The 27881-nt window shown below is 42.9% G+C and overlaps 1 protein-coding gene across 3 annotated transcripts in view; it reads left to right on the top strand.

The window, feature by feature from the left end:
- LOC105467735 (poly(A)-specific ribonuclease) overlaps nt 1–27881 on the top strand; it is a 200101-nt gene that overhangs the window by 25802 nt on the left and 146418 nt on the right. For 2 of the 3 annotated variants that reach the window (XM_011717416.2, XM_011717419.3), the window contains exons 12-18: nt 1269–1325; nt 8089–8166; nt 15380–15423; nt 16935–16977; nt 17281–17356; nt 19399–19509; nt 20769–20838. In XM_011717416.2, the coding sequence (XP_011715718.1) occupies nt 1269–1325; nt 8089–8166; nt 15380–15423; nt 16935–16977; nt 17281–17356; nt 19399–19509; nt 20769–20838 (479 nt within the window). The remainder of the gene's footprint in view (nt 1–1268; nt 1326–8088; nt 8167–15379; nt 15424–16934; nt 16978–17280; nt 17357–19398; nt 19510–20768; nt 20839–27881) is intronic. The other variant, XM_011717420.2, reaches the window with a different exon arrangement.

The raw sequence follows: 27881 nt of genomic DNA, 5'->3' as shown, positions 1-27881 counted from the left end.
CCAGGAGGCGATGAGGAACTGTTTCATGACAGCCTCCCAGGAGTGACAGGCAAGGGGGTGGGAGCTGGCCTCATAGCTGCTCCTTAGAAGCCTGTGCCTCCCACTCTTCCCTCCTGATGTGTTCTGCCAAGATGCAGATGAGTCTATAGCCAAGACGCAGATTAGCCTTTACCTGCATGACCTGTTTTGATACATGCGAGGCCACCAGGGCACCATGGCGTCCCCTAGAGTGGAAAAAGACGTTCCCCCAGAGTGGAAAAAGATGTTCCATTCTGGTTTTGACCTGATGAGATTTTGGGTGTTTTCAGAACATGCAAGGGTGGATATCCTCTCAGCAGGTTTGTCAGTGTTGAGCACAGAAGAGAGGTGAGGGCTAGGCATGATTGTCATTGGCAGAAAGACTGGGACTGGATCAGAGCAACTGTGGAGTACATGAAGAATGAAAAGAGGATCTGGGACTGAATCCTGAGGATGAACAGCATTTAAATGATAGGCAGAAGTTGACAAAATGTACCAGGAGATTATTGTGGTACACAGCCAAGGGAAGCAGTGTCAGCTCCCATGTAGGGGTTAGGATTGAGACATGGCTGGATTCAGCCCTGGCAGTAGTTTTTTAAACTATAATTAAAACAGTTTTTCCTTATCTCTACTAAAAGAACAAAAAAATTAGCCGGGCGCGGGGGCATGCACCTGCATTCCCAGCTACTCAGGAGGCTGAGGCAGGAGAATTGCTTGAACCTGGGAGGCGGAGGTTGCTGTGAGCCGAGATCATGCCACTGCACTCCAGCCTGGGCGACAAAGTGAGACTCTGTCTCAAAAACAAAAAACAGAACCAAAAAAGCAATTTTTGTTTGTTTGTTTGAAACGGAGTCTCGCTTGCAGTGACATGATCTTGGCTCACTGCAACGTCTGTCTCCTGAGTTTAGCCTGCAGGTGGCGACTTTTTAAGTTAGTGTTTTTAAGATACCTTGAAAGACTTGAAAATGTTAAAGAATTCAGTGAAGTGATGGGTAAATCCTAAGCATTGTTATTTTAGTAACTAATGAATAATTTTCCATTTGTTCATTCTACTTTCTAAAATAGAGGAAAAGTATGTGCGTAGATCATTTTAGATGCAGATGTTTGGAAAGATAGGCACAAAGCACAGGAAACTAAAGCTATCTAACTTCATACAAAATTTCAATGTCTTTTTTTTGGGTAGGTTTTTAATTCATTCACATAAGGAATATTTATACATCAGTAATACTTGTATATATTTTTTTAATTAGGAGGAGCTGAATGATGCTGTGGGGTTTTCTAGAGTCATTCATGCCATTGCTAATTCGGTAAGTGAGCCAGACTTTTTAGCAAGATTGCAGAGCATACTATTTCAGGTGAAGTATCTAATTATCATTGCAGATTAATCATTTCATCTCATTTAGAATGTTTACCTGGTATGAAGGAAGAAGTTAGAACTTCATCAAGATAGACTATTGTTATAATGCACTTGGTGAGACATTATTGCTAAATTATATTCAAATCAATTTTCAGAGAGCCTTGCTTGAAAAATGCCTAGGAGGGTTACACTATGTTGTCCTTATATGACTACATGGAAACCAAGTTATTCTCAAAACCAGTAAGAAGTCGAATAACAAAGTAAGGAATAAGGGGAGAAACAATAGATATTTGACTGAAGGTGTTTTGTTCCCTAAGTAGAAGAATCTAGAGGGTAAAAATAATGATGTCTTTGTTTATGCTGCATAAATGTAATTGAATCTTATTCTTTTTTTTTTTTTTTTTGAGACGGAGTCTCGCTCTGTAGCCCAGGCTGGAGTGCAGTGGCCGGATCTCAGCTCACTGCAAGCTCCGCCTCCCGGATTCACGCCATTCTCCGGCCTCAGCCTCCCGAGTAGCTGGGACTACAGGCGCCCGCCACCTCGCCCGGCTATTTTTTTGTATTTCTTAGTAGAGACGGGGTTTCACCGTGTTAGCCAGGATGGTCTCGATCTCCTGACCTCGTGATCCACCCGTCTCGGCCTCCCAAAGTGCTGGGATTACAGGCTTGAGCCACCGCGCCCGGCCGAATCTTATTCTTAATAATATTTGATACGTTTTAAAAAGATATTGGCCATTTGTGTAAATGTTCTAGGGGACTCTATGATAGATATGATGGGTGTTTTTCCTTGCTTTGTGAGGCCTTTCTGAAAACAGGTGGCCGGGCATAGTGGCTCATGTCTGTAATCCCAGCACTTTGGGAGGCTGATGCGGGTGGATTGCTTGAGCTCAGGAGTTTGAGACCAGCCTGGGAAACGTGGGGAAACCCCATCTCTACTAAAAATACAAAAATTAGCCAGGTGTGGTGGTACATGCCTGTGGTTCCAGCTACTTGGGAGACTGAGGTGGGAGGATCACTGGAGCTCGGGAAGTCAAGGCTGCAGTGAGCTGTGATCATGCCATTGTACCCCAGCCTAGGTGACAGACTAAGATCCTGTCTCAAAAAAAAAAAAAAAGAAAACAGGCATCCACATCTTGTGCAGGTACACTGGGTCATGCTGCTGGTTGTTCTAGACAGACAACTTGCTTGGATGCTAAATTGCCTGTAGTCTAGGACATTCTCTTCTTTGAGCACAGCCCTTGGAGAAGGAATCATCTTGTACCTTAGATGCTGAACTTTGCATCAGGGAAGCTTTAAGGCCATAGAAACCCTCTCAAAGTTTCATGCTGTCTCACTGCTGGCTGCAGGCTTGTAAACACAGGGGCGCTGTAGGGGAGGCCCCCCACTGTCTTCATTCCGGAATAAACAGAGGTTTACAGAGCCTTGTAAAAGAAGAGGGTTGGCTCAAGAGGACCTCTCTCGCTCAAGTAAGTGGGGCGATTAAAGTCTAATAGAAAGTTGGATAGATCCAGATAAAAACAAAGCTGTGAGCCTGTTCAGCAGTGGCTGAGATTATAGGTATCCAGAAAAGCAGAATTGAGTTTCTGGTTCCATTTGCTCATGTTGTGCAGTCCTTGCTAGCAGACTTCAGATAAGTGATGGTTTTGATTCAGGCGGGCCCTAAAATTCAGAGATACGGAACATCAGTTGGTTTTGAGCTCTTCTGTAGCCATCATGATAATTTAGTCAGCTTTTCTGAGATTGGACATTTGTTTGCCTTACACACATTCAGATACCTTAGTTTGCTGTACCTGTTTTCTTTTCTCTGACATCTTTCTTCTACAGAATATTCGTAACATGTTGCTGACCTTTGGTAGTCAACATCCCAAAGCATACTACAAAAAAGCCCTGTTTATTAGCAATCTGGACATTTAAAATTTTTGAGTCTTCAATGAAAGTTGACTAAAATAAGATGCATAAATCCCATACCTTAAATATGTATATTTTTTGAGCTGGAGCCTCACTCTGTTACCCTGCTGGAGTGCAGTGGCGCGATCCTGGCTCACCACAACCTCTGCCTACCAGGTTCAAGCAATTCTCCTGCCTCAGCCTCCCAAGTAGCTGGGATTACGGGTGCCTGCTACCACGCCTGGCTAATTTCTGGTCTTTCACCATGTTGGCCACGTTGGTCTTGAGCTCCTGACCTCAAGTGATCTGCCTGCCTCAGCCTCCCAAGGTACTGGGTTTACAGGTGTGAGCCACTGTGCCCGGCCCTATAACTTGGATACTTTTGAATGATATTAATTGCTGTTTTGTCAGAAGTCCCCCAGTTGAAATTTGTCTCACATTTTCTAATGACTGATCTGAGGATATATGGTTTGGCAAGAATACCACAGAAATGATGGTTCATGATGTTGTTGTTTTTTTTTTTTTTTGAGAGGGAGTGTTGCTTTGTCGCCCAGGCTGGAGTGCAGTGACGCGATCTTGGTGTACTGCAAGCTCCGCCTCCTGGGTTCACGCCATTCTTCTGCCTCAGCCTCCCGAGTAGCTGGGACTACGGGCACCCACCACCACACCTGGCTAATTTTTTGGTATTTTTAGTAGAGACGGGGTTTCACCATGTTAGCCAGGATGGTCTCAGTCTTCTGACCTTGTGATCCACCTGCCTCGGCCTCACAAAGTGCTGGGATTACAGGTTTGAGCCACCGCGCCCTGCCCATGATGTTTATCTTGATCGCTTGGTTAAGGTGGTGTCGGCTGGATTTGTGTTCTGTGAAATTAACTTTATAGTTAACAAATTAACTATATCATTAAATTATAGTTAAATTAACTATATAGTTTAATTGACTTTATAGTTTATAAATATCTTAGGGGAGATACTTTGAGACCATGAAAATCCTGTTTTCCCCCAAACTTTGCCTACTAATATTATCGTCTATCAGCGTATCTTTCCTGCAGTAGTTATTACTGTGGTATTCTGATGGCAAGTTTCTATTTCCTTCGTCCTTTCTACATTTGTTCTTGGAATTCTTCTATAAAGAAAAAAATGGGCTGGGCATGGTGGCTCAAACCTGTAATCCCAGTACTTTGGGAGGCTGAAGCGGGCGGATCACTGGAGGTCAGGAGTTCGACACCAGCCTAACCAACATGGTGAAATCCCATCTCTACTAAAAATACAAAAATTAACTGAGCATGGTGGCACACACCTGTAATCCCAGCTACTTGGGAGGCTGAGGCAGGAGAATCGCTTGAACCTGGGAGGCGGAGGTTGCAGTAACCTGAGATTCCATTGCACTCCAGCCTGGCGACAAAGTTGAGACCCTGTCTGAAAAAAAAATGGGGGGAAAAGAAAAAAATGTCTTTTTCCCCTGTTTATTTATGTACTTACTTAATTTTGAGACACAGTCTCTCTCTGTTCCCCAAGCTGGGAGTACACTGGGAGTACGCTGGCTCACTGCAGCCTCCACCTCCCGGGCTCAAGCGATCCTCCCTCCTTGGCCCCCCGACTAGCTGGGACTAAAGGCATGCGCTACCACATGCGGCTAATTTTTTATATATATTTTTTGTGGAGAGGAGATCTTCCCATGTTGTCCAGACTGGTCTTGAACTCTTAGGCTCAAGCAGTCTCCCCCATCTCACCCTCCCAAAGTGTTTGGGTTATAGGCATGAGCCACCACACCCAGCCCTTTCCTGTTTATTTAATTGTTTTTATGTATATGAGTATGAGCTCAGGGATTTTTTTTATTCTACAGATTATTATCTAGTGTTTTTACTGTTTACTTTGTTGCTTAAATTGTACCACCTTTGACCATTGGAGCTTCTTTGACTTGGCTCCTGTGTCCTTTGAACAAGCACCCTGTCCTTTTCTGAGCATTTCCTTGCTTTCTGGTATTCTTGTAGTTTCTCTGGCTCAGTTGTGGAATGAATGACTTCTCCATGGAGCTTTGGTCCCTTTTAATGGGGAATGAAATTTAGAAACCAAGATCTGGCCCTAGGTTACTGCTGTGATATTATTGCTTCTAAGCCCTCTCACTGGACAGAGCTAAGAAGCATATGTATGTAGACCTAGGCATGTACACACACCGCTATATTTCTGTGTCTCTCTGTGTATGTATGTGTGTGTGGAGCTATATAAATGTGTATGTAGCTGGGCATGGTGGCTCAACCCTGTAATCCCACACTTAGGGAGGTCAAGGCAGGAGGACTGCTTGAGGCCAGTAGTTCAAGACCAGCCTGGGCAACGTGGGAGACCCCGTCTCTACAAAAAATGTAAAAATTGACTGGGTGTGTGTCTGACGCCTGTAATCCCAGCACTTTGAGAGGCCAAGGCGGGCAGATCACGTGAGGTCAGGAGTTTGAGACCAGCCTGGCCAACATGGTGAAACCCCGTCTCTACTAAAAATACAAAAATTAGCCGGTGTGGTGGTGCCACCTGTAGTATCAGCTACTAAGGAGGCTGAGGCAGGAGAATCTCTTGAACCTGGAAGGTGGAGGTTGTAGTGAGCTGAAATTGTGCCACCGCACTCCAACCTGGGCAACAGAGCAAGACTGCATTTCAAAAAAAAAAAAAAAAATTAAAAAATTAGCGAAGAGTGGTGGCACATGCCTGTGGTCCCAGCTATAGGGGAGGCTGAGGTGGGAGGATTGCTTGAGCATGGGAGTTTGAGGCTGCAGTGAGCCATGATGGTGCCATTGCACTACAGCCTGGGCAACAGTGAGACCCTATCTCTAAATAAATGTGTGTGTGTGCGCACGTGCGCACGTGCGCATGGGTGTATCCATGCCTTTATACCGATACCTCAGATTCCAGTACAATACCACATGACTTATTTTTAGCTTCCTCTCTTTTCTTATTTGTGCCTTCTTTCTCAACAGTGAGAAATCCAGTTCCTTTTACTTCCATTATGTTTATTTGTTTAAACCTGGTATACACATAAAATAGCTTCAGAGCTACTAACCCATACCTCGTGAGAAGTACATTTATTGATGAGATTATAACACTTATGATTTATGTGCAATTCTTTTTGTTTTTAGCTTTACATTATCTAGTCAAGATGCTCTTTTCCAAGTTAGTTTGTTTCTTCTTAACCTTCAGTGTGATTATGGTAGTCGTTTATAATACAGTTTGGTTCATTTCTTAGTGTTTGCATTCCATTTGGGGTTGCCTGCACATCTTTTCTGTGGTTTCAATCAATGTTCATTATTTTAGCTTAGCATAGGTATTCAGAATGTACAACAATACTGAGCCAAAAGGACAGCTTCTCTGTTAGATTTGGGAGATTTTGTGTAGGATTATTTCAGATAATGTGTAGTCCCATGAGTTAAGCAGTGTTACACTGAAGGTCCTTTGGGACATAGTAAAAAGCTCCATCGTGGTAACCTGATTTTTTTTTTTTTTGAGATGGAGTCTGGCTCTGTCACCCAGGCTGGAGTGCAGTGGTACGATCTCAGCTCACTGCAACCTCTGCCTTCTGGGTTCAAGCCATTCTCTTGCCTCAGCCTCCCGAGTAGCTGGGATTACAGGCATCTGCCACCACACCCAGGTAATTTTTTGTGTTTTTATTAGAGACAGAGTTTCGCCATGTTGGGCAGGCTGTTCCCGAACTCCTGACCTCAGGTGATCTGCCTGCCTTGGCTTCCCAAAGTGCTGGGATTACAGGCGTGAGCTACCATGCCTGGCCCCTGATGTTTTATGTTAAAAATGGTGTCAACTGGCTGGCTAAATCTAAGTTGATGTTGCATTTCGGAAGTTTAATTTTTGTCAAAATGGACTAATTTGTTGCACATATAGCATAAGACAGACACACTGTCCATTGCACGAAAAGGGCTGCCAGCGCATATATTGTATTTCAGTTGGCTGAAAGGCAGTGACTTTTAATGGATACGTATTTAAGAACATACCCCATGAATTTTGACATAATGATATAGGAAATGCAATTCTGTTTAATATAGTTAGAAATTAGTTTTTTTTACCTTTTAGCATTGGTATGAATGTATCTTTTAAAATAAATGGGTTGTTTTAAAGGATGCAGCCCTAAAATTTGTGTTTAGTTTTGTTCCCAAATTATTTGACAGTTTAAGGGAGTCAATGCTTTCAGATTTTACTGTTATTTTTTTTAGACAGATTCTCATTCTGTCATCTAGGCTGGAGTGCAGTGGCACAATCTTGGCTCACTGCAGCTCTGCCTCCTGGGTTCCAGCGATTCTCCGGCCTCAGCCTCCTGGGTAGCTGGGATTACAGGCGTGCACCACCACACCTGGCTAATTTTTCTATTTTTAGTAGAGATAGGATTTCGCCGTGTTGGCCGGGCTGGTCTTGAACTGCTGACCTCAGGTGATCCACCCACCTTGACCTCTGAAAGTGCTGGGATAACAATCGTGAGCCACCATGCCCAGCCCAGATTTTACTTTTAAAAAAACTTTTCAATCAAAATTTTACTACTTCTGATGCATGAGGGTAGCATAATTATTAAAAATTCAAGAAAAAGATCAGTGACATCAAAGTCATTTGGAGCTTTCACTTTGCCTTCTGGAGTTAACATTCCAAAATGGAGGAGGAATGAAGCCAGCTCAAATTTGCTTATTTGTACTTTGTTTTTGTTTTTGTTTTTGTTTTTTTTTAGTGTGGAAAGCAAGTTTAGAACAAAGTCCTCTTGGAATCTGAACTATACATCCTCAAACCCCAGTATAATTTTGAATGTACAAGTCTTTTTTCTAACCTTGACTTTCTTTAGGGAAAACTTGTTATTGGACACAATATGCTCTTGGACGTCATGCACACAGTTCATCAGTTCTACTGCCCTCTGCCTGCGGTAAGTGACCTGTTGGTCTGTGTTAAATATTAGCAGGATGCTTTTTATCCGAAAAAATATTATGATGCTTTTAACTGAGAAACTGTCCTCTACTTGGGTGCAATTTCCTTGTATGCAGCATGTTCCCAGACAGAATCTTATGTGCTCAGTTGCACTTTTTTTTTCCTTGAGACGTACTTTTGCTCTGTTGCCCAGGCTGGAGTGCAGTGGCGCAGTCTTGGCTCACTGCAACCTCCACCTCTCGAGTTCAAGCGATTCTCCTTCCTCAGCCTCCTGAATAGCTGGGATTACAGGCACCCGTCACCATGTCCAGCGAATTTTTGTATTTTTAGTAGAGATGGGGTTTCACCATGTTCGCCAGGCTGGTCTCGAACCCCTGACCTCATGATCCGCCTGCCTTGGCCTCCTATAGTGCTGGGATTACAGGCGTGAGCCACTGCGCATGGCCACAAGCTTTTTTATTAAGGGATCTTCAGTCACTGCCATTGCCAGAGAAAGATTAAACATTTGTTTCATCGTCTTAATGCCAGTAGTTTGCTCATTTAGTGCTGGGCAGGGATTCCCAGGCCACAGGTGTGGGCTGCTAGTTTGGTCCTGCTAAAATTAGACATAGCATGGCCATTGAAGATAAGTGGTGGCAGCTGAAGTGAGTCCAGTCCTACAGAATTCTTGATCGTCCCTGCTAGGCTGCTTCCCTTAGATTCTCTGCTGACCTCAGTAGTGCTTTTTTCAGTCTTTGAGCCAAGTTGCCTTGGTTGACCAAAGCACAAGATGCTTTGGTTCCCCTACTGGTTCTCCCTCTTCTGCTCCATACGATGTGCGTGGCCTCATGTTACTTGTCCCCCGCCACTCTGTGCTCCACTCTCTCTTATTTCCTCTTCATCTTTTTTTGTCTTTTAGTGATCTCACTGACTTTACAGCTTCAGCTGTAGACACCAACATCTTTATCCCCAGCTGTGGTCTCTTTTCAGATCCAGGTATACATTTCATGCTGGACTCCAGAAATCCCTACCTGGATAGCCCCCAGACTAAGTGTTGTATTGAATTGACGTGGCTCAAATGAGATATTTCACTTGTACTTCTTTTCTTTCTTATTGTCTCCAAACCACTTCTTTCTCCTCGTCCCATTACCATAAGTGATTCCCAGTTACCAACCCTGTTTTTAGCATCAGTTTTGACTCTAGCTGTCCCCAGATCTGGTCATTTCCAACATCCTGACAATTTTACCTCCATGCCCTCTCTCACATCTGGTTTCTTTTCTTTTTTTCTTTTCTTTTTTTTTTTGAGATGGAGTCTCACTCTTTCACCAGACTGGAGTGCAGTGGAATGATCTCGGCTCACTGCAACGTCCGTCTCCTGGGTTCAAGTGATTCTCCTGCCTCAGCCTTCCGAGTAGCTGGGACTACAGGCGTGTGCCACCACGCCCAGCTGTTTTTTTTGTATTTTTAGTAGTGACGGGGTTTCACCGTGTTGGCCATGATGATCTCAATCTCCTGACCTTGTGATCCACCCACCTTGGCCTCCCACAGTGCTGGGATTACAGGCGTGAGCCACTACGCCCAGCTGATTCTTTTTATTTTTGTTGCAAGCGTTCTCATTTCTCACCTTGGAATTTAGCAAATTCCAGGCAGTATTTCCTGCCCCCTTCAACCTTCAGCCCATCCTTTAAACTAAAAGTTGGCAAATGTTTTCTATAAAGGGCCACATAGTAAAATATTTTCAGCTTTCCAGGCTGTATAGTTTCTGTCACAATTCTCAGCTCTGCCATTGTAGCCCCCAAATGCCATATAATATGTCAACAAATGGGCGTAGCCGTGTTGCAATATAACTTTATTTAAAAAATAATTGGTGGGCTGTATTTGGCCTGTGGACCATAGTATGCCACTGGACTAATCTTTTTCTTTTTTTTTAATAATTTTTTTCCCCCATATGTTTTTTTTTTTTTTTTTTTTTTTTTTTAGAGACAGTGTCTCAGTCTGTTGCCAGGCTGGAGTGCAGTGGTGCGATGTCGCTCACTGCAACCTCCACCTCCCAGGTTCAAGTGATTCTCCTGCCTCAGCCTCCTGAGTAGCTGGGACTACAGGCGTGCACCACCACTCCCTGCTAATTTTTTTGTAATTTTAGTGGAGACAGGGTTTCACCATGTTGGCCAGGATGGTCTAGACCTCCTGGCCTCGTGATCCACCTGCCTTGGCCTCCCAAAGTGCTGGGATTACAGGCATGAGCCACCGTGTACGGCCTTCCCCATATCTTTTTAATAAAATAGAGACTAGGTCTTGCTCTGTTGCCCAGGCTGATCTCAAGGTGTTGGGCTCAAGTAGTCCTCCTGCCTCATCCTCCTGAGTAGGTAGAACTATAGGCATGCACTACCATGCCCAGCTAAAAGATTAATTTTTGTTACTTCTGGATTGGAAGGCACCCGCTTGAGAGTTCAGTCTCACATATACATCTGCAAACCTTCAGTTACTTCACATTTCTTAGGTCCCGTTGTTCTGTCAGCATTTTGATTACCCTCCTTTAAAAGAGTACAATACAGACCAGTCATCAGTGGGTCAGTTGCTCCCCTTGTATTTCTGAAAATTTAGGTTGTCTTCACTTTTTATGACAGCTCTATCACCTTCTAACACATTTTAGGACTCAAAGACTTCATAGTTGTGGGTCTCAAAACAAGTGTGACAGGTGTGGAATTGCATTTCTTTTTTTTTTTTTTTTTTTTTTTTGAGACTGAGTTTTGCTCTGTGGCCCAGGCTGGAGTGCAGTGGCGTGATCTCTGCTCACTGCAACCTCCACTTCCTAGGTTTAAGTGACTCTCCTGCCTCAGCCTCCTAAGTAGCTGGGATTACAGATGCCTGCTACCATGCCAGGCTAATTTTTGTATGTTTAGTAGAGACAGGGTTTCACCATGTTGGCTTGGCTGGTCGTGAACTCCTCATCTCAGGTGATCCACCCGCCTCCGCCTCCCAAAGTTCTGGGATTACAGGTGTGAGCCACCATGCCTGGCCCGGATTGACATTTCTTAAGTCTAATGAGCTAATGTTTATTTTATGTCACCCACCACACTTCTGTTTTTTTTTTTTTTCTCTTTCCCACTTTGTTTTTTTTTTTTTTGAGATGGAGTCTCACTTGGTCACCTAGGCTGGAGTGTGGTGGTGGGATCTCAGCCTCCTGGGTTCAAGTGATTCTCCTGACTCAGCCTCCCGAGTAGCTGGGATTACAAGCGCCCGCCACCATGCCTGGCTAATTTTTATGTTTTTAGTAGAGACAGGGTTTCACCATGGTGGCCAGGCTGGTCTTGAGCTCCTGACCTCAGGATCTACCTGCCTCTGCCTCCCAAAGTACTGGGATTACAGGTATGAGCCACCGCGCTAGGCCTGGATTTGCATTTCTTAAGTCTAATGAGCTAATGTTTATTTTATATCACCCCACTTCTGTTTTTTTTTCTTTTCTTTTTTCTTCTCTTTCGTACCTTTTTTTTAAAGATGGAATCTTACTCTGTCACCTAGGCTGGAATGCAGTGGTGCAGTCTTGGCCCGCTGCAACTTCCGTCTCCTAGGTTCAAGCGATTCTACTGCCTCAGCCTCCTGAGTAGCTAGAATAAACAGGCGCCTGCCACCATGCCCAGCTAATTTTTGTATTTGTAGTAGAGATGGGATTTCGCCATGTTGGCCAGGCTGGTCTCGAACTCCTGACCTTAGGTGATCTGCCTGCCTGGGCCTCCCAGAGTGCTGCGATTACAGGCGTGAGACATTATGCCCAGCCATTTTTTTTTTCTTTCTTTTCTGGGAGAGTGTCTTGCTCTGTCACCCAGGCCGGAGTGCAGTGGCGCGATCATGGCTCACTGTAGCCTCAACTCCCCAGGCTCAAGTGGTACTCCTACCTCAGCCTCTCGAGTAGTTGGGACCACAGGTACATGCCACCTCGCCTGACTGTTTTGTAAGTTTTGTAGAGACATGATCTCACCATTTGCCCATGCTGGTCTTGAACTCCTGTGCTCAAGAGGTCGGCCCACCTCAGTCTCCCAAAGTGCTAAGATTATAGATGTGAGCTACCGCACCTGGCCAGATCACCCACTTCTTATTGGCCAAGTAGATCAAAGTAGCAGCTCTTCTCTTGACTGTTTAACCTTTATTATTTATTTATTTATTTATTTAGTTAGTTAGTTTTGAGACAGTCTTGCTCTGTGACCCAGGGTGGAGTGCAGTGGCGCGATCTTGGCTCACCACAACCTCTGCCTACGGATTCAAGCGATTCTCCTGCCTTAGCCTCCTAAGTAGCTGGGATTATAGGCACCTGCCACCATGCCCAACTAATTTTTATATTTTCGGTAGAGACGGAGTTTCACCATGTTGGCCAGGCTGGTCTTGAACTCCTGACTTCAAGTGATCCACCAACCTGCTTTGGCCTCCCAAAACTCTGGGATTACAGGTGTGAGCCACCACGCCCAGCCTGTTCATTTATTTTTTGAGACAGAGTCTCACTCTGTCGCCAGGCTGTAGTGCAGTGGTGTGATTTTTTGGCTCACTGCAACCTCCCTCTCCCAGGTTCAAGTGATTCTCATGTCTCAGTCTCCCGAGTAGCTGGGTAAGGTATATGCCACCACATCTGGCTAATTTTTGTATTTTTGTATTTTTTTTTAGTAGAGATGGGATTTCACCATGCTTGCCAGGCTGGTCTCAAACTTCTGGCCTCAAGTGATCCACCCTCTCGGGCTTCCAAAGTGCTGGGATTACAGGAATGAGCCACCATGCCTAGCCCTTTTTGATCTTTAAAGCAATGAAGTTATCAGGAAGGCAAGAAGAAAATGTATTTAATTCTGTGCTTCTAGGTGTTTTGAATACTGAGTAGAGCTTGGCACTAGAAGGCATTAAATATCGATTTAATGAATGAAGTATCTCCCGACTGCCAGTTTTGTAATCTTCTGATGTATGGCTCTGTTTCTGTCGCTGAACCTGCTGAAAATTCTAAATTAATCCCACACTCTTTGTTTTCTAGGCAGTTGAGTGTTTTTACCCCTGCATATCAGGCTTTTCTGTGATCCAGCCCAACCTTTCTGTGGAGTCTAATCACTTGTTTGTTACTCTCCTTTTTCCAAGACTGACTTATTTGTTCCCTAAGAGGTGCTTTGTTTAATTTCTTCCAACTTGAATTTTCTTTTGTTGTTCTCAGTGTTGTTCACAACTTTCCTTTAACTCTCCACAGTGCAGCTTTTGCCTCCTCTGTGAAGTTTTTGTTGCCTGTTACCTTGCCCAAGAGGTGATCTTTCCTTTCTCTGAACTCCCATAGAACATTGTACCTCTCTATGTTACGTAAATTTTGTCTTATATTATACAGCATAACCCCCTTCTAGGTGGTTAGCTCCTTGGACAGGGGGTGTAGCCATTTTGTTGTCTGTGTCTAAGTGCCTAACATAACACATTGCATGTAAGCAGTTAATGAATGTTAAGTGGAACGAAAGTGGTCTTTAATTAAATTCTGGTAGAAAGAGCAAGTGATTTGTTGTAGAGTAGTAAGTGGGTTAGGATACGCAGTTTTATCCCTCACTTTATTACTAAGGCTACCTGGGTAAGTTACTTAACTTCTTTATGTTCTGGCATTGCCAGAGAGAGAAAATGTTTTGTTTTGTTTTTTTCCATCTACCTTTAGAAGAAGTGATGAGAATAAATTAGAAAGCCTAATAAATTAGAAGGCTGGGTGTGGTGGTGCCTACCTGCTACTTGAGAGGCTGTTACAGGAGAATTGCTTGAGTCTGGGAGTTCAAGGCTAGTCTGGGCAACATAGTGAGACCCTGACTCAATAAAAAGGTAGAACTTTTACATGCACTGGTATCAAAATTTGCATTTAAAAGGACACTAAAGAATCCATATTTTGCAGTTGCCTTTTAGGGGAGAGTGTTTTCTTATGAACCATCTTGATATTTGAGCATGACCTTTTAGAAGACGCTGGTCTAGAACTGTGCTATATGTTGGCCTTGGAGGTAGCTGTAATTCTCCTTGTTCCTTGCTTGTAAAGCTTTCTAGTGGTATTGAGAGATTACAAATTACTACATTTTTTTGACTTTGCATTCAAACCGCCTATTCATACTTTGCCCATTAATTTAACTATAGCCATTGAAGCTTTTCAATGGTAAATATATCAAGCTAGCTAAATACAGTCTGTATTTACAGGCTTGAAAAGCTAATTGGAGCCGAGCACGGTGGCTCACGCCTGTAATCCCAGCACTTTGGGAGGCCGAGGCGGGCGGATCATGAGGTCAGGAGATCGAGACCATCCTGACTAACACGGTGAAACCCCGTCTCTACTAAAAATACAAAAAATTAGCCGGGCGTGGTGGCGGTGCCTGTAGTCCCAGCTACTCGGGAGGCTGAGGCAGGAGAATGGTGTGAACCCGGGAGGCGGAGCTTGCATTGAGCCGAGATTGCACCACTGCACTCCAGCCTGGGTGACAGAGCCAGACTCCATCTCAAAAAAAAAAAAAAAAAAAAAAAGCTAATTGGAAACAGCAGCTTCCTATGAGGCATGAATAACATTGAAGAGAAGTGTAGTTTACAAAGGGTCAGGAGTATGACTACTCAGTCTAGCATGGCAATTATGTATGTAAATGAGTTAATTCAAAATTAGAGGACTCTCATTTCAGCTATTAGTGCCTCTTGAGCAATTTTCTGGAGTTCAAACAGGAATCGTGTGTATTGAAAGGCCTGTGTTTCCAAGGCCATTTTTACTAACATTTCAAAGGTGATTTCAGGAAAGGTCTAAGCTAGTTTATAGTATGCCCATTTCCTGTATAAACCATTTAATTTTAATGACTCTGCTTGTCTCACTGTTATGATAAATTTGTGTGGTAGATCGCAGCCTGTTAGCTATTACTGGAAGTTTTCTGGATTTATTATAGGCCTCTCAAATATGTAGTTTTTAACATTTTATTGGAACCCTCCCACCCCTTCCCAATTTCAACTATTAAATGCTTAAATTTGTTGTTTTGGTTGTGCAGAAGTTAGTTATCAGGTTATATGGTTCCCAGTGAGTGAGGAAATTGGGAAGGTTTTTTTTTTTTTTTTTCCCAGTACTTGTTAACTAGAAACGGGTTTTGTGGTTTAGCTTAAGGGCTCCAACAGCTTGTTTGAGAAGACAGCTATGGAACTTGAGCTGTTTACATGTTTTTTAATACTGCAAGTGTATTAGGAAAATTGTAACAAGTCCTTCTCTTGTTCTTTAGGACTTAAGTGAGTTTAAAGAGATGACAACATGTGTTTTCCCCAGGTAAGCTTTCTTTGAGGATTTGTCTTTCATTTAAAAGAGTCAACTGGGCACAGTGGCTCACACCTATAATCCCACCCCTTTGGGAGACTGAGGTGGGAGGATCACTTGAGCCTAGGAGTTCAGAACCAGCCTGGGCAACATAGTGAAACCACATCTCTACAAAAAATAAAAAATTAGCTGGGTGTGGTGGGATATGTGTGGTCCAGCTACTCAGGAGGCTGAGGTGGGTAAATTGCTTGAACCCAGGAGGTCCAGGCTGCAGTGAGCCATAATAGTGCCACTGTACTCCAGCCTGGGTGACAGAGTGAAATCCTGTCTCAAAAAAAAAAAAAAAAAAAAGTCATTGTGACATACATACACAATGCAAATAGGTATATAGTAATTTGTTAAAACCATTAGATCATGTTCATATAAGCCTGGAGCTTACTTAATAGCTGCAATGTTGTGATGGCTTGCTTTTTATAATTTATGATTGGTTTTGTTATCGAAAAATCACAGTTTGAACTGAGAGTGAAAGTAGACAGAGACTCCTTTTTTCTTATCCCTCATCTTGCTTTCTGAAGAACTGGTGAAGCCTCTTTGAGATGGCTCTTGTCTGTCTTGTGTGTAGGATGTACCTTGTAACTATTGAAGTGTCCAATTGAGAGTGTTCAAGAGTCAGTCAAGTACTGTCTGTCTGGCTAGAGATTTTTTTTTTTCATCCACTTCAAGTCGGTGCCTTTTCCTGTTGGTGTTTTCCACAGTTAGTATTGCACCCTTGTTCTGATAGGTCACATGTCACATATGTCTCAGACATCACAGGTCAGCCATGTGGAGCTTACAGAACAAGTGTTTGTGTTTTAGGACCTGTTTGAAGAGGGATAGGCATGGTGTTCGAGCAGTTTCTCTTTCAGCTGGGCTTATTTCTGTCTTGTTACCCACTCTGTTCACATTTATATGAAAAAAAAATAGAGAAATAGAGTTTTTGTGTGGGTTTCTCCCCACCCTCCCCTTTTGGTATTTCTGATCTCTGAAATAGAATAAGAAATAAAAACAACAGCATGAAACTACTTATTGCAGATTTTGGCCCTCCAGAAGAATTTATAGTTTACAAACCTGAGGAGTAGGAGTAGATGGTAGCAGTTTGGGAATGGTAGACCGGCAGCAGTATTTGAACCACGTAAAACCATATGGGAGTATTTGACTCACCCTTGAGTTCACCGGGCTCTCTCAGGATCCAGGTGAATCTAGAACTTGTACTCCAAGTGTGGACTCTCCTGCAGTTGCTCAATGAAGTTGCTAATGATGGGACTGAGTACCTACTCCAATGTAGCAGGGATGCTGGTGCTAGGTTCAAAATGACTGATGTGTTTAATTCCTTTGTCTGTGTTTAAGTATTTTATGTATTAAATATTTTATGTTTTAAGTATGTATTTTATGTATTAAGTATTTTAAGTAGCTTACATGTGTGAGTAAAAGACATTTTAAACATTGATACACATTTTGTTTACCTTGTTAAAAATTCTTTTTAGACTCTTGGATACTAAATTGATGGCCAGCACACAACCTTTTAAGGTATTATTCATTTGCTACTTTATAAAGTGATTGCATATTACTGAGTGAAATAAATGCCAGAACAATATTGCCTTCTGGCAGAAGGTTTGGAGGTATTTAATGCATCTGTAAAGATCTTCATTCATTTGGTTATACTTTGTATATTATAAAAATTAAACTAGCTGCTTCTCTTTCACATTGGAAAAAAACGAACACGAGGCAGTACTAGATGCTGCCTTTTCTTTGGGGGGGGGTTAGTGAATCTCTTTAATATATTGTACTTAGATGATGAAATCTCATAATTCTTTGCTTCCTGGTTTGCAGGATATCATTAACAACACATCCCTTGCGGAATTGGAAAAGCGTTTAAAAGAGACACCTTTCAGCCCTCCTAAAGTTGGTGAGAATATTAAACAAACCTGAAACCTTCCAAACTCTTGGTAATAATTATTGATGTATATTGTAGAAGAAAAGCAGAATGGCTCTGGAAACCGTATTGTTCATTTATAGATTTTGGCTGAATTCACTTGGACATGTCTTGTGTAGAATTACTGTTTTTTGAATAAAGATGGTCTTTTAATTCCATATCTATTTTATGTTAATGGAGTTGAATAGCCATTCTTTGAGAATTTTAACAATTAAAGCTTCAAGGCTTTTATTTCCTAATGTATGGAATTCTCCTAAAACTTGATGTGCCCTTCTATTCTTTCATACATTATTTAAGTAGAGACAAAGAGCTAGTGATTAAGCACCAGGGGTAGAGTAAAAAATATATTTTCCATCTCAGAAAAGCCCAACAACTGGATTTACAGATGAGATTAAGGCAAGTCCCCACCCTGCCTCCTTTTCAGCTGGTTTCAGAGTGGAAACAGGAGCACTGAGGAAAACCAGAAGTAGGGAGATGAGATGGTGGTGTTTTGCCACCTCTAGCCACCAGCAAGGTGTGTGGAGAGCCTTCCAGGTGCTACTTCCTTGGTCCCTGTTAACCTGATTGTGCTGCTGATACGGTGATTAGCAAGCCATTACCTATAGCCTGAATAATAAAGACATGGATAATAGGACTAATGGTTTAGAAATTGATAATGCAAAGTATTAAAGCAGCCAAGATTACAGTTATTTGCCTCTTTCTGGGTAATAGTCCAAGAAAGGAATTAAGAAAAGTGGTGGTGGGGCCATTGGGGGAGAAAACCTAGACCTTTTCTATAACAATATAATGGAAATAATTGATTTTGGAAGGAACGTGTCTCCGTTGATGATGGAGCGGAAGATATTACTTAGGTGGCTACCATGTGAAAAGGCTTTTTTTTAAAGGCATCAAGTCTAATATTTAATACGGAGTTAAAGAATTCTTACTTAAAGAGCATTGTATTGACATAAAAACAGTTACAGTCTTTTCATTGTTAATTTCCATTTATGCTTTTTATTTCTGTGTTGTAGTAACCTTCATTTCCAGAATGGTTCTAGGATATAATTATTTATGAGTTAAAGTTTTATCTTATTTTTTCCATATGAAATAGTGGCATCTGGTACAAAATTCAGTCTAAAGCAGGTCATTCCTCTTAGAGTTTATCTGGTCACATCTGTATTTATCAATGTCACAAAAGAACCATATTATATATAAAGTGGTCTTTGCTGTAAAGTGGCTCCATGATCCAAGGCCAGCATTATAGCAAGTTCAATTTATTTTTGGAGTTGGTTATGCTGTCACCTTTTGATCTTTAAGCTTAGGAACATAGTAGAGGATAGTAGTGAGTTGGAGCTGTCGATATTGAATTGCAGTCTTCTATTTTTTGGGGGGAGGGTTACCTCAGGTATTAATAGATAACAGTTTTTGAGCACTTACTGTGTACCAAGCACTAGGTAAGAGTTTAACTTATACTATCTCATCTGATCCTAACAATAACCTTTTGAAGAAGATTTGATTATCATCTCCATTTTACAAAACTGGAAGCTTAGAGATGAAGTGACTTGCCCAACGTCATACAGCAAATAAGTGGCGGAGCAGAGGTTCGAACTCAGTGTGACTCCAGAGCCTGTGCTCTTAATCTTTACTCTGAATCGTCTGTTGTGTCCTGATGTGACCATCTTGTATAAGGGAAGAATATCCTTTTCATGGCCTTAGAAAGCAAGCAAAAGAGGAATAATTGTCCTAGAGCGAGTGATGGATGATCATAAATAGCACCCACCAGTGTGGGATGAGAAAGCCCACAGCTGAGTCCTTCGTAATGTAACTGAGGCGTTTCTGCATCCTAGATCAAAATCCTCCTTTTCAGTGACTCTGTTATCTTATATTTTAAGGTCTCGTATGGAGAGAATTAAGAAACAGCTTTTTTTCTGCCTATTTAGGATATTTCTCTAGCATATACTAATGCAATTTGGATTGGTAGGGCAGTGTGCTTACTAGTCTTTGTTTTGAGGAAAACTTTTTCCTTTTTTTCTTAGAAAGTGCCGAAGGTTTTCCAAGTTATGACACAGCCTCTGAACAACTCCACGAGGCAGGCTACGATGCCTACATCACAGGGCTGTGCTTCATCTCCATGGCCAATTATCTAGGTACGCATTGCATGTGTTTCAGTCAAACACGCAGTGATCTAGGGTGGATCTTACCTGTCTCCTGGCTTAGGCTGCTGTAATAAATTACCGTAGACTGTGGGGCTTAAGCAACAGGCATTTATTTCTCATGTTCTGGAGGCTGGGAAGTCCGAGACCCAGTTGCCAGCAGACCTAGTGTCTGGTGAGAGCCCATTTCCTGGTTTGCAGATGGCTGCCTTCTTATGTCCTTACATGGTGGAAAGTCGAGAGAGCAGAAGCTGTGCCAACTCTTCTTTAAGAGTCAGGGTCTCACTCTGTCACCCAGGCTGGAAGTACAGTGATACAATCGTAGCTTACTGCAACCCTGAACTCCTGGGCTCAAGAGATCCTCCCACCTTAGCCTCCCAAGTAGCCAGGATTACAGGTGTGCATCACCATGCCCGGCTAACTTTTTAATTTTTTTATAGAGACAGGGACTTGGTATGTTAACCAGGCTGGTCTAGAATTTCTGGGCTCAAGTGATCTTCTTACCTCAGCCTCCCAAAGTGCTGGAATTACAGGCTTGAGCCACTACACCCGGCCTCCTGACCCTTCTTATAAGGGCAGTAATTCCCTCATGACCTAATCACTTCCCAAAGGTCTCACTTCCAAACACCATCATATTGGGGATTAGGCTTCAACATATGAATTTTAGCGGGACACAAACATCGAACCTATAGCACTACCATTTCCTTGGGATCCACTCATCCAGTTAGAAGTGGGAGGGTTTTGAGGTAGGAGTGGGAGGAGATGAGGGGAGGGGGAAATCTGCAAGAAAAACCACTGACACTTCCTGTGGTACAATACTTGGTCCATAAGAACATCTTTCACAGGCCAGGTGCGGCGGCTCATGCCTGTAATCCCAGCACTTTGGGAAGCCGAGGTGGGTGGATCACCTGAGGTTAGGAGTTTGAGACCAGCGTGACCAATGTGGAGAAACCCTGTCTTCACTAAAAATACAAAATTAGCGAGGCATGGTGGCGCGTATCTGTAATCCTTGGTACTTAGGAGGCTGAGGCAGGAGAATCACTTGAACCCGGGAGGCGGAAGTTGCAGTGAGCCGAGATCACGCCATTGCACTCCAGCCTGGGCAACGAGTGAAACTCCGACTCAAAAAAAAAAAGAGAATACCTCTCACCTTTGTTGAACCATGCTGTTAATTTAAATCTGTTTTGGTCTGAACTTTCAGGTGTTGTCTATGTGACTATGAATAATAATGCCTCTCTTCTTTTCTTCATTAGGTTCTTTTCTCAGCCCTCCAAAAATTCATGTGTCTGCCAGATCAAAACTCATCGAACCTTTTTTTAACAAGTAAGTAATCAGAGAGTTCCAGTTCCCAAGTTCTGTCATTGTCGAACAGCCTCATATTTTGGGATGTCATTTTGGAGTTATTGGGAGCTATAGCACATTTTTAGATAAAATATTTTTCATCTCGAGTGACTCAGATGTTTTTTGAAAGTAGAAATTGACCTTTTGGGGAACAAATGTATTAAAAATATAGGCTTAAAAAAAAAAGAGAGAACATTGCTAGATGTACTGCATCTCTTCCAAGGAAAAGAACTGGTAGTTCTGGCATTTAAATTTCCTATGAGGGACTGGGCGCGGTGGCTCACGCCTGTAATCCCAGCACTTTGGGAGGTTGAGGTGGGCAGATCACTTGAGGTCAGGAGTTCGAGGCCAACCTGGCCATATGGTGAAACCTCGTCTCTATTAAAAATACAAAAATTAGCCAGGTGTGGTGGCGAGTGCCTGTAATCCCAGCTACTTGGGAAGCTGAGGTGGGAGAATTGCTTCAACCCGGGAGGCAGAGGTTGCAGTGAGCTGAGATTGCGCTACTGCACTCCAGCCTGGGCAACAGAGCAAAACTCTGTCTCAAAAAAAAAAAAAAATTTCCTATGAAGTAGATGTTTATGTATGGTGCCACCCAACCCCTAACAAATTTGACAGGTGAGATGATTATTTATGCTTGCATTATTATCTGATTGAATAATATTGTGTCTAAGAAGGTGTTGGTTCTATAAATGGTTTTTAAGAAATCCGCGAAGTTTTGGCCTGGGCGCTGTGGCTCATGCCTGTAATCCCAGGAGTTTGGGAGGCCAAGGTTTGCGGATACTTGAGGCCAGGAATTTGAGACCAGCCTGGCCAATGTGGTGAAACCCTGTCTCTACTGAAAATACAAAAACTAGCTGGGTATGGTGGCAGGCACCTGTAATCCCAGCTACTTGGGAGGCTGAGGCAGGACAATAGATTGAACCCAGGAGGCAGAAGTTGCAGTGAACCATGATCGCACCACTGCACTCCTGCCTTGGGTGACAGAGTGAGACCCCATCTCAAAAAGAAAAAAAAAAAAAAAAGGAATCCGTGAAGTTTTGATTGCCATTACATCCTGAGCCCTCATCTGAATGGACTTAATGAAGTAAAGGCTTGCTCTTGTATCCTTATTGTTGTAAGCAGTTAGAGTGATTAAACAATCTCAAGGTTGTTACTTCAAAGTGTGTTTTGTGCTTGCTTAGCAAAGCTGAGACTGAAGTTAAGGATGTGATCCTTGAGCAGACTACAGTTTGGTTCTGTGCCAGAACCCTAAAGCATCATCTTTCCCTGAGCTCTAAGGCAGGGTTTGTTCTAGAGGTTCTGCACAAGCCAGACACAGAACAAGGCAGCCCATGACTATCAGCAACACCAAAAGAAATCACTATTTCAGTGTTGTGTTGGTTACATCATTTCCTTACATTCTGTGCAGTTGTTAACAGTCCTATCATTGCTTTGCTGGGTGAGAATACTGTACTGTCTCCTTCAGATGTCTGTATAAATGCTTGTGCTTAGGTGGCGTGCTGCAGACACCCATGTCAGTTCTAAACATCTGGATTCCTGAGGTGCTGAGTTGTTGTCTGAGTTTGTGAATTTTATCATATTATGCCTTCTAATTTTTTTTAAATCTTTTTTCTTGTTTTCTGTGAAAGTTCAGAGATAAATGTATATGTCTTTCATATACATTGAACTCAGTAACAGTATAGTGTATATTGGAAATTAAGGCGAATTTTTCTGTGTGGAAAATTAATTCTGCTAACCACAAGTCCTTGCTGTTTCTAGTTCCTTAAGAGTAAAACATGATTTTCTTAGCTCTTTTATTTTTTGGGGCAGTGTTTGTCTTTGGAAATGTAGCCTATGCCATAGATCATGGAACCCACAGGTGATGTTAAATATAGTTTTTTGGTTTTTTTTTTTTGAGATGGAGTCTCACTGTGTCACCCAGGCTGGAGTGTGGAGTGCAGTGGCACAACCTCAGCTCACTGCAATATCTGCCCCCTGGGTTCAAGCAATCCTGCCGCAGCCTCTGGAGTAGCTGGAACTATAGGCATATACTACCACACCTGGCTAATTTTTATATTTTTAGTAGAGATGGGGTTTCACCATTCTGAATAGGCTGCTCTCAAACTCCCTACCTCAGGTTATCTGTCTGCCTCAGCCTCCCAAAGTGCTGGGATTACAGGTGTGAACCACTGTGGCCAGCTAAATATAGGTCTGATTATGATTGTTCCTTACGTTTTTATGTACTTGATGTTAAAGTCATTGTTCTGCAGCATTTTTCAACTGAGAGATGTTGACTCATTTGTATTATTATTATCATTATTATTATTATTATTTTGAGGCAGGGTCTTGCTCTTTTGCCCAGGCTGGAGCACAGTGGCATGATCTCAGCTCACTGCAGCCTCCACCTCCTGAGCTCAAGTGATCCTTCCACCTCAGTCTCCTGAGTAGTCATTTGTAAATATTTACACAGTGTAAATATTAAAACAGTGATCCTGCTTCTCCACTAAGGTCAGCTCCTTATAAAATCAGATGTTGGATGCAAACTGGGTTAGATGTGGGCTGCATCTAGTTTATCAGTCATGTGTGTGACCAACATTCAGAGCAATCAAAATAAACTTTGATTTAAAAGCTTAGCTGGCTGGGTATGGTGGCTCACGCCTGTAATCCCAGCACTTTAGGAGACCAAGGCGGGCAGATCACTTGAGGTCAGGAGTTCGAGACTAGCCTGGCCAGCATGGTGAAACCCAGTCTGTACTAAAAGTACAAAAATTAGCCTGTATTCCCAGCTACTTGGGAGGCTGAGGCAGGAGAATCGCTTGAAACCAGGAGGCGGAAGCTGCAGTGAGCCAAGATCACACGACTACACTCCAGCCTGGGCAACAGAGTGAGACTCCCTCTCAAAAAAAAGGAAAAAAAGTGCTAACTGAGACTTTCTGTATTTGTTGATCAATCTAATATTGCTAATACTGTGCAGGACTATTACCAAAAAGAACTAGACAGTAAATACATAGCTTTATTTTAAATTGGGAAATCTGTCCATTCAGAATTTTTTTGCCAAAACCTAGATGCATACCAAGAATAGCTGAATAGGAGGTGGGATTCGGGAATCCTTCTGTGATTTTTTGGTCTATTTTTTTCCAATCTATAAAGGAAGACTATTTCTTCATCACTGAAGGAAAAATATTCCTGCGAGATTTGAAATAAAATAAGAACTGTTTTTATTACTTTTTTTTTTTTTTTTTTTTTTGTGAGACAGAGTCTCACTCTGTCACCCAGGCTGTAGTGCAGTGGTGCGATCTCAGCTCACTGCAACCTCCACCTCCTAGGTTCAGGTGATTCTTCTGCCTCAGCCTCCCGAGTAGCTGGGACTACAGGCTTGCACCACCACACCCTGCTAATTTTTGTATTTTTAGTAGAGACAGGGTTTCACCATGTTGGCGAGGCTGGTCTCAAACTCCTGACCTCAGGTGATCCACCTGCCTCGGCCTCCCAAAGTGCTGGGATTACAGGTGTGAGCCACCATACTTGGCCTGTTTTTATTATTATTTATTGGAATAACTTGGTTAAGTATAGGCATTCATTCTTAACCCACTTAGAAAGCGGGTTTTATGGCCAGATGCATTGGCCCATGTCTGTAATTCCAGCACTTTGGGAGGCCGAGGTGGGCGGATCACCTGAGGTCAGGAGTTCGAGACCAGCCTGGCCAACATGGCGAAACCCAGTCTGTACTAAAAATTCAAAAATTAGCTGGGCATGGTGACGGTGTCTGTATTCCCAGCTACTGGGGAGGCTGAGGCAGGAGAATTGCTTGAACCCAGGAGGCAGAGGTTGCAGTGAGCCGAGATCGTGCCACTGCATTCCATCCTGGGCAACAAGAGTGAGACTCCATCTCAAAAATAAATACATAAGCAAGTAAGTAAGTAAAGTGAGTTTTCTGGACCGGGTGCAGTGACTCATGCCTGTAATCCCACTACTTTGGGAAGGTGAGAGAGGAGGGTTGCTTGAGCCTAGGAGTTTGAGAGCAGCCTGGACAATGTGGCAAAACCCCATCTCTACAAAAAATACAAAAATTAGCTGGATGTCGGGGGTGTACACACATGTAGTCCCAGCTACTCGGGAGGCCGAGGCAGGAGGATCACTTGAGTCTGGGAACAGGAGACCAAAAAGAAAAAAGGAAAAACAATTGCTTCTTTTGACATCTCTTTCTGTGTTAATATTGACCTTGTTTTTACTTACTTGCAGGTGATTTAGGATATTCAACCTTGCTTTTTGTCATTTTTCATGGTTACCCTTGTAGGAAAACATTCGGTAGTTGCCCCCAACATTATCTCAAGCTGATGATTTTAGAAAAATATGCAAGATTTTCTGAAGATTAATTTATTTTGACACCACACTTTTCTAAATGTAACCTTTACCAAACATGCATACTCATAACATAAATTTGGGTGGACATTAAACTGCCCACATATACAAATCATATATTATTTTGCTCTCACTAGACTTAACATTTAAAAAGTAAACCTCGAGGGGAAGTAAACTTCACTTATTTCTGCGTTATTCTAAATTAACATTTAGTAGCATCAGTTATGCCATTTTGGGAAGCTTTATCAAGTCAACTATTGAGGAAATCCTGAGAACACTGTTGCTTAATCAGTATGCAAAGACTGAATGTGATATGAGGTGTTTTTATAAGCCATACTGGTCTAGAAGAATGTCCAATGAGGGTTTTGTGTGGTGCCATTTTGTCTTTTTCATGGCCTGGGCACCTCCCATAGTCCTCTTTGCTTTTTTGGAATCAGGAGGAAAGTCATGAGAGAATTGAGCCTTGGAAATGAGGATTACGCCACTGCTAATGACAGCCTGTGTGGAATACACTCTTTGTTTATATTGGAGGCTCTCTCGTCAGGAAATGATTTACCTCCTTTTATAACCTTGGTCAGTTTTAATCAATGCATTGAAAACCAGATTTAATGTTAAGATCCTTTGGTCAAATCCAGATCTAAAATCTAAGAGCTGAAAATACTCTCTGCTTTTGCTTTTTATTGTACAACAGAAAGCACAAAACCAGACATTTGCCTTATGTTTTGTTAACTGTCTTTGGTTTTGTCAAGACACCTTGACCCTTTTATGAAGGTTTTTGGGAACGTTGTTTTCTGTTTACCTCAGTTCTTAGAAAGAGGAAGAATGAGCGGGTCTCTTTTGGCTATTTTCAGTAAGCAGTGGAATGTGTTAAGATGAACTAGATGCCTGCAGTTTACTCTACAGGACTGCTGCCTTGTTTTGAATCTGAACAGGGTTCCCCTGGAAATCTAGGCCTTCCTGGAATGACACTGCTTTATGGTCTTTCTGAGCTACCGATGAGACAAGGAATGATATGCTCTTAGACAAATGTTTTTTCCTGTGTAAAATGGGGATAAAACAATTCATCTTCTGTATTGGTCCATTTTCATGCTGCTAATAAAGACATACCTGAGACAGGGCAATTTACAAAATAAATAGGTTTATTGGACTTACAGTTTCATGTGGTTGGGGAGACCTCACAGTCATGGCAGAAGGTGAAAGCCACGTCTCAGATGGCAGCAGACAAAAGAGGAGAGCTCGTGCAGGGAAACTCCCATTTTTAAAACCATCAGATCTTGTGAGATTCATTCACTATCACGAGAACAGTGCAGGAAAGACCTGCCCCATAATTCTGTCACCTCCCATTGGGTTCCTCCCACAACATGTGGGAATTGTGGGAGTTAAAATTCAGGATGATATTTGGGTGGGTACACAGCCAAACCATATAATTCCACCCTCGGCCCCTCCCAAATCTCATGTCCTCACAATTCAAAACCAATCATGCCTTCCCAACAGCCCTCCGAAGTCTTTTTTCAGTATTAACTTACAAGTCCATAGTCCAAACTCTCATTTGAGTCAAGGTAAGTCTCCCTTCCACCTATGAGCCTGTAAAATCACAAGCAAGTTAGTTACTTCCTAGATACAATGGGGGTACAGGCCAGGGATAAATACAGCCATTCCAAATGGGAGTCATTGGCTACAGGCCCTTATTACCTGTGTGATCTTGGGCAAGTTACACAAGTCTGAAATCCATCAGGGCAGTGAAATCTTAAAGCCCCAAAATGATCTCCTTTGACTCCATGTCTCAAGTTCAGGTTACGCTGATGCAGGAGGCAAGTTCCCATGGTCTTGGGCAGCTCTGCTCCTGTGGCTTTGCAGGGGTACAACCTCCCTCCCAGCTCCTTTCATGTGCTGGTGTTGAGTGTCTGTGGCTTTTCCAGACGCATGGTGCAAACTGTTGGTGGATCTACCATTCTGGGGTCTGAAGGACAGTGGCCCTCTTATTACAGCTCCACTAGGTGGTACCCCAGTAGGGACTCTGTGTGGGGGCTCTGACCCTACATTTCCCTTCCTCACTGCCCTAGCAGAAGTTCTCCATGAGGGCCCGCACCTGCAGTAGACTTCTTTCTGGGCATCCACGCATTTCCATACATCTGAAATCTAGGTAGAGGTCCCCAAACCTCAATTCTTGACTTCTGTGTGCCTGCAGGCTCAGCGCTGCATGGAAGCTGCCAAGGCCTGGGGCTTCCACCCTCTGAAGCAACATCCTGAGCTGTACCTTGGCCACTTTTAGTCATGGCTGGAGCAGCTGGGAGGCAGGGCACCAAGCCCCTGGACTGCATACAGCAGAGGGTGCCTGGACCTGGCCCATGAAACCATTTTTTCCTCCTAAACTTCCGGGCCTGTGATGGGAGGGCCTGCCTTGAAGACCTCTGACATGCCCGGGAGACATTTTCCCCATTGTCTTTGGCTGCTCGTTCCTTATGCAAATTTCTGCGGCCAGCTTAATTTCTCCTCAGAAAATGGAATTTTCTTTTCTTTTCTTTTCTTTTTTGAGACGGAGTCTCGCTCTGTTGCCCAGGCTGGAGTGCAATGTGAAATCTCGGCTCACTGCAACCTCCGTCTCCTGGGTTGAAGTGATTCTCCTGCCTCAGCCTCCTGAGTAGCTGGGATTACAGGCATGTGCCACCACGCATGGCTAA

This window comes from Macaca nemestrina, chromosome 18 (genome assembly GCF_043159975.1).
Source record: "Macaca nemestrina isolate mMacNem1 chromosome 18, mMacNem.hap1, whole genome shotgun sequence".
In the NCBI taxonomy this organism is placed as follows: Eukaryota; Metazoa; Chordata; class Mammalia; order Primates; family Cercopithecidae; genus Macaca; species Macaca nemestrina.
Note: the sequence above shows the minus strand (reverse complement) of the source record. Positions and strands in the feature narration are given on the sequence as shown.